At 42.9% G+C, this 7,073-nt stretch overlaps 1 protein-coding gene across 1 annotated transcript; it reads left to right on the plus strand.

Annotated features, from left to right (window-relative positions):
* Positions 1-1,915: 1,915 nt before the first annotated feature.
* prph2b (peripherin 2b (retinal degeneration, slow)) lies at positions 1,916-6,721 on the plus strand. Its single transcript, XM_029521867.1, has 3 exons — positions 1,916-2,496; positions 4,494-4,740; positions 6,518-6,721. The coding sequence occupies exons 1-3, from the start codon at positions 1,916-1,918 to the stop codon at positions 6,719-6,721; spliced, it is 1,032 nt and encodes a 343-aa protein (XP_029377727.1).
* Positions 6,722-7,073: the final 352 nt, after the last annotated feature.

Raw genomic sequence — 7,073 nt, forward strand, 5'->3', positions numbered from 1 at the left:
ACACTCTAGGAACCACAAGTAAACCTCCATCTAGAGAGTGGCCTGCTAGGACAGTAAGGAACTATGAGCTCCTCTGAGATATGATGGAGCTTTTATGGCCATTAAGAGCTTTATATGTTAAAAGAAGGATTTTGAATTCTACTCTATATTTTACTGGCAGCCAATGAAAAGCAGCTAACAGGAGAGATATGATCTCTTTTCCTAGTTCCTGTTAATATTCGTGCAGCAGCGTTCTGAATTAACTGAAGGCCTTTCAGAGATTTGGTTGGACATCCAGATAGTAATGAGTTACAGTAGTCCAACCTAGAAGTTACAAATGCATGGACTAGTTTTTCTGCATCATCCTGAGAAAGGATGTTTCTGATTTTCCTAATGTTTCTCAGGTGGAAGAAAGCTGCCCGACTAACTTGTTTTATGTGAGGGACAAAGGACATGTCCTGGTCAAAGGTTATTCCAAGGTTTCTTACAGTGGAGCTGGAAGCCAAAGTTGTGTTGATGTTGATGTTGTGTTGTTCAGGATGTAAATATTATAGCATAAGGGAAAATAGATTTGATGGCACGGAGGACTAGGTCTGCCACTTGGTTTATTTAATATCATGCAGGTAAAGCTCAGTAGACTAAAGTGCACAGCTTTACGCTCAAATTGCAGTTCTAAAACACACTTTTTTCACACTACACTACACACAATTCTCTGCATTTGACACAATTTTCATTAAAGAAAACCTTTTGTTTTCACAAGGAACACAGTCATTCAAAATTCACTGACTGAGTCACTGACTCAACACCTGTCACACAATTTTCCAATTAGCAATACATTAAGAGCTTTAGCATAAAAGGGCTAGGGTTAGGGTTAGGGTTAGGGTTAGGGTTAGGGTTAGGGTTAGGGTTGGGTTTAGGGTTAGGTTAACAGGTGAGCTCTTCTGTTTTGGAGTAACTTTCGGAACTTTCCGAAATGCGAATAGCAAAAAAAATCTTCTCTCAGTAGAAAATCGCAGCACTGCATATCAATACAGTACTCACTGAACACATTAGTACAGTATTGCAGCAGTGAGTATGTGGTTCAAACCGAATTAAGCCTTATGAAGTGTGTGTGTTTCATATGGCAACATAGTATGGTTTTTATAAATGTTTATATAGTTTTTACAAGATTGTTTCATTTTGCACAGGATCTGAGGTTTTCCGCATGTTGTGTGTGTGTATGTGCAAATTGTGTGCAGTGTTTTCAAATTCTGAGCCCTGTTTTCAAAATAGTGCTTAAGCAATGTTAAAAAAACTGTAAATCAGTAGGTGTTTGGGCAGTCTCCACTGTTCCACTGTTCCACAGTCACCCAAAAGGAAGTTTCTACTATTTTCTTCCCTGATTGGACAGATGGTGTCCAAATCATCACTTCCACTTCCTGTGAGTGAGGCACACCTGCAGGGAGGTGAGAGTGGTGCTCAGTGAACCCTTAGCTGTGACAGGCGAGAGGAGGAAGCTGCCGCTTAACATCAAACCAATTATCTGTAAGTGGGAGGATTAGAAGCAGCTGATCTGTGATAATGGGATCAGAGCTGCTCGGGGGTTTAGGATGACAATCTGTAGTTTGCTCACATTCACACCTCAGCATTTTCTCCTGCAGGAAAAAATCACAGAAGAGCTGACTGCTGCGCCCAGCTGACCCATCAAGTATAAATATTTGGTTGTGACATGAAGGCAGATCCCTCTGCCCCCCAGCAGTATGGACTGTCCTGACCTGCTCGCCATTATGGGTCTGAAACGAGGAGTTGGGAGCAAGACGCATTTAGCTGCTTCTTCCTGGGGCGGAATCAAAACTCTGAAACTCTGAAACTCTGACGGATTGTTGAACTGAACTCAGCAGAAGCAACTATATCCCGATTTAACCTGTTTGTTGACTGCTGACACTGAGACGTAAAAATGCCCTTCATGCCATTGAAGTTCAACCTGCAGAAGCGGGTGAAGCTGGCTCAGGGTCTATGGATGCTCTACTGGCTCTCGGTCATCGTGGGCATCCTCATATTCAGTCTTGGCATCTTCTTCAAGATCGAGCTGCGGAAGAGAAGTGAGATGATGGACAACAACGAGAGCCATTTAGTGCCCAACCTGCTGATCCTGATGGGCATGTTGGCCTGTGGGATCAACGCCTTTGGGGGAAAGGTGTGTCACGACTCTCTGGACCCGATAAAGTTTGCAAAGTGGAAGCCAAAGCTGAAGCCCTACCTTATGATATGCTGCGGGTTCAACGCGCTGCTGTTGCTGACAGCGCTGCTCTGCTTCCTCATGCAGTTTGCGATGTACCTGACACTGGCCGAGGGCCTGAGAAACAGCATCAAGTTCTACAAGGACACAGACACGCCAGGACGCTGCTTCATGAAGAGGACACTGGACATGACACAGATCGAGTTCCGCTGCTGTGGGAACAACAACTTCAGGGACTGGTTCGAGGTGCAGTGGATCAGCAACCGCTACCTGGACATGAGCAATGATGATGTCAAAGAGTGAGTACAGCTCAAGCTGAAACAGTCCAGACAGTGACCTGCAGATCAGTAGGAAAGTCAACCTAATCACTTATTCCTCACTTTGGTTTATCAACGGCCTGCATCCCCTGCTGTCACTTTCACATTAAACTGAGTCTCTGTAAGTTAGACCAGTAACTGGACAAAGCAAGGAGTTTCAAGACATCACCTTGGACTTGACAGGCCAATTCATTGAATAACTAACATCACCATCAGCTGAAAAGCTGAGACTTATGTGCAGGGCTATCATTTTGAACCTTACAGAGGCCAACTTGTTTTTCTATGGGTCTCATTAAGCTGAACTCCAGCACTGCAGGATATTGTCTGCCTCAATTTTGGCTCCTGGGGTCAGCAATAGCACAAATAAGGATGATCCTTCAGCTTACTAACCTTTGAGGGAAGAGAAAAGCCTGTTTTAAACTCAATCATTTATTCAACGGCTCGTGTGATCATCATCACTGTCAGTGATGGCTTTTTTCATCTGACTCCCAATATAACTGCTCTCTGATTGCTTGAACTGATGCAGTATTGTTCAAAGGGGTCAGTAGAGGATAAATGAAGGAATTAGAGAGGTAAAAATGACCATGCAGGAGGTTGATGAAGCAGCTTCTCTGCTCTAAGTCTATAATCTTCCAGGATCTGATTTCCACCCTGCTGAGGCTTACATGCCCACAAACGTGACAGGGTTAAACCAAACCACATGACTGAAGGAGGGTTGATTCTCTCACCAAATGAGCTGCAGGGGAAACATTGTAAAGTGAAATAGATGTTCTCTGATAGGAGGGGATAGTCACTGACTTACAACAGTTGGAGATTTCTGGAAACAGAAACATGGGTGCGCAGCAGGAACTTTGGAGCTTGATGTAGTTTTGTGTTGCATGGAACCATGTCGTGTTTCTGTGTTAATACGTTTAAAAGATATTAGCCAATCTCACTGAGATGCTTATTTCACATGATCCAATTTATCCTCCTGACAGGCACAGACCCGTTATATCAATCACTCACAGGCTCCGCCTCCTCAGAGGAGTCACCAGTGGCAATTTCACTAGTTTTTTGCACTTTAAAACATATTTAAGCTATTTATCTTCTGAGATGTCCTGCTCTGCAAAAGATGAATCTCCTGAATTTTAGTGACTCATGACTCTTTACAGCAGTACTTTAGACAAATTGAATCATGTTATTTTATGAAATTCAGGCTGCAATTAACTGGGATCCTGAGAACCCCACTTTATCAAGAACGTTTGTGATTTGTCAAAATTTCTAATTCCTGTGTTTCACCAAACTTGAAACAAAAACATTTGATCAGAATAATTTTCTCCCAAATATTGAGTTGCAGACATTGGCAGAATGAAGCCATTCCAGTATATAATAATCCCACTGTTAAATGGTGGTGTGAGCAAGGTAGACTGTTTTAGGTTTAATCCTCAAGTGGTCTTCTTCCTCCCTCCGACAGCATGCAACAGGTTTCATATAAATAAATATGGTATAAAAACATTCAGTGTGTTGTGCAGTTTCGCTCTGACAATCCTGCTGTTTTCCTTCATCGTGTCATCCTGAAAGGTTTGTTTCTTATTGTCTGAACAGCACAAACTCACCAAAGTGAAACGAAAAGTGTGCTTATTGACCTCAAACAAATGTTGATCTTGGCCGAAGTGAACTGGATTTAAAGTTTAAATAACATTTTTTATCCTAATTTTGGTAAACTTTATGGACACTTTACAATGGAGGATCTTCTTGTCAACATAACCTAAAATATGGCTTCAAAGAGACAAAATACTACAAGATGTAAAAACCACAATGAGACACAAGCTGCATGGTTTGAGTTATGAGGGCCCTGCTCCCACTCTTTTCAGTCTTTTGTTGACTTTCCAACAACATATAACAGAGGCCTGTGATTTTCAGACCAACCCAGTGTGCCTGATCTCTGACCTCACTGCAGAATCCTGGAAGCATTAACTCTGTTTGCCTCTGTCCTGTAGTCGTGTCCTCAGTAATGTGGAGGGGAAGTACCTGATGGACAGTGTCCCCTTCAGCTGCTGTAACCCAGGGTCCCCTCGGCCCTGCATCCAGCATCACCTGACCAATAACTCTGCCCACTATGATTATGACCACCGCACCGAGGAGCTCAACATCTGGGTGCGGGGCTGCCGCGAGGCCCTCTTCTACTACTACAGCAGCATGATGAACAGCATTGGAGTACTCATCATCGCCACCATCATTCTGGAGGTAAGGGCCAGCTTTAGCCAATTAGCATGTAACACTGTCGAAGAAGAAGCTACAACCAGCAGCTGTTTAGGTTATCTTAGAAGAAAGACTAGAGATGGTCCACATGTCTGTGTCCAAATGTAAAAACTATTCCAGGCCCTCTTGAAACTTTAAAAATCTGCTATTTTGTATCTGGTTTGTTTCATTTGTACAAAAAGGGGAAATTCTCTGCATTGTTTTTGTGCCGGACTGTTTGAGACTACCAGCCAACTCAGAAAAAGTCTGACCCATCACATTGTAAAATCACAAGGCTGATTTGTTTGTTCCACATGAGAAGGTTTTTAAGGCACTTTAACCAAGAAGCATCTCTCTTTCTCATGATTTGGTAGCAAAACACCAAAGAGGGGACATAAAACAACAAGCCATAGTGAGGCAGATGATTCTTGCTGTCTTTGCAAGGAAAATTAAGCATAAAAATGACTTCATTGTGATGAAGTCGCCTTTCCATAGATGCTACTGGTTCCTCGTCTACAGGCACTGACTGGTTTAAAGCAGCGTTTAGTAAGTAATCCTGGAGAGATGGATTCCATGTGCCTCAAAAAAATGGGCCACCTCTGTATTGAACATTTGTCTTAAAAGAGTAGAAAAACACTCTTGCCTTTTGCCACAGCAATGTTTCTTTTGACAAATAATTAGCCAACACAATGGAAGCTCTCATCTTTTGATTTCTTAAACTTGATATTTTGCAGTAAATTGAGAATTTATGAAGACTTTCTTCAAAGTTCTGTTCCTAATCTGCTGATTTAAAACAAGACAAGCCACAGTAGTATGGCTGCAGTAAATTAACCAACTTCAAATGGACCAGCATAATTGAGTAGCAAGTGATTAATGTTAGCACTAAAGGAGAAGAACTGATGTTTTGCGCTCAAAGTGGACTGCAGCAGCATCATGAAGAACACAACATGGCTCAACCCCTCACTGTGCATGTGTTCCAAATGTAGTTCCCAGCTTTGGATCATAACCAATTTAAAATCATGTTGATTTTCTTTGTGAAATCTGTTACATTTAACCCTTTTCAGAGGAAGAAGCTATGTTCCTGTAGTGGTTGAGTGTTCTAACGGTAGCTAATGGGAACTTGGTCCTGGTTGGTGCTGAGGTGGCAGCATGATAAGCTGCAAAGTGGTCAGGCTCACGGGGGATCAGGATCTATTCTGGGGGGGTGTTAATCTACCTGCAGCAGGTTGCATCCTGGGAAGGCCATGATGAGGGACAGTTCCTTAGAGCAAGAAGCAATTTGGTATCTGGGTCAAAACAACAAGTTTGACCTGAATGCCAGGCAACAGATTTAAAAACAACTTCCTGAACTCAATCACTCAGGCTGGACTGCTCGTAAGAACATCACTGAAACTGATGGCGGTCCCTGACACCTGAAGGAGTTTGACCTGGACTTGGGCCTAAGATTTTAACTCCTCCTCCTGGTTTCTTAGAACCCCTTGATTAGCTACTCTGGGCTATGGGTGTGTATGATGGCCATACAACAAGTAAGGCTGCAGACGTGGAAATATTTATGGGACAGAAATAGCATTCCTTCTCCAGCTGCAGAAACATCTTTCTTCAGCCCAGTATTGGCTGTAGCACATAACGAAACTTCACAAGGACACCACCAGCAGCAAATGTAGACTGATAAGCACACATTACGCATCACCAGTGGCTGAATCCAAAAGTTCAAATAGAAGTTATGAAGTGAAATGCTGATGTGACATGAAGTACGTACAGTGTTTCTGTGTGTGTGTATAAGTCAACAGACATGGCGGGGCTCAAGTACCTGAGTACAGCTCTGGAGACAATGGAGGACCCAGAAAACCCAGAGTGTGAGAGCGAGGGCTGGCTGCTGGAGAAAGGTGTGAAGGAGACATTTGCCGAGCTGCTTGTAAAGGTGAAGACGCTGGGGAAGACCAACCAGGTGACAGAAGGTGGGGACACACCAGAGGCCGCCACCTGAGAGCTCCACCCACTGAAAAGTACTGAGGTCTCCTCCATTTCCCCCCTTCCCCCTCTTAATTGCCACCTCTCCCCATTAAACAGGGGGTGAGAGATGAGAGGTCTTCTTCACATGTTGTACATACGGAATCATAAAATTATTAATAACATGATCATACAGACACACACACACACACACATACGTTCACACAAATTCACATTCAAAGTGAACAAGTCATTTAAACTTACTGTGAATGTTGACATTGTCCATTCTGTAAATATGTTGAACAGAGTTTATTTTTAAACATGAGGAACAGAACACAACCTGCTGCTGTAAATAAAACATCTGGGTTGGGATTCAAATCATATACAAA

The sequence above is a fragment of the Echeneis naucrates genome, chromosome 15 (assembly GCF_900963305.1).
Source record: "Echeneis naucrates chromosome 15, fEcheNa1.1, whole genome shotgun sequence".
Lineage (NCBI taxonomy): Eukaryota > Metazoa > Chordata > Actinopteri > Carangiformes > Echeneidae > Echeneis > Echeneis naucrates.

What these genes read in the sequence shown, in the direction of transcription:
- prph2b (XM_029521867.1), top strand. Translation starts at nt 1,916, where the DNA reads ATGCCCTTCATGCCATTGAAGTTCAACCTGCAGAAGCGGGTGAAGCTG. An exon ending in AGCAATGATGATGTCAAAGA is followed by an intron (nt 2,497 to 4,493) that starts GTGAGTACAGCT and finishes TCTGTCCTGTAG; the next exon opens with TCGTGTCCTCAGTAATGTGG. An exon ending in TCGCCACCATCATTCTGGAG is followed by an intron (nt 4,741 to 6,517) that starts GTAAGGGCCAGC and finishes TGTGTGTATAAG; the next exon opens with TCAACAGACATGGCGGGGCT.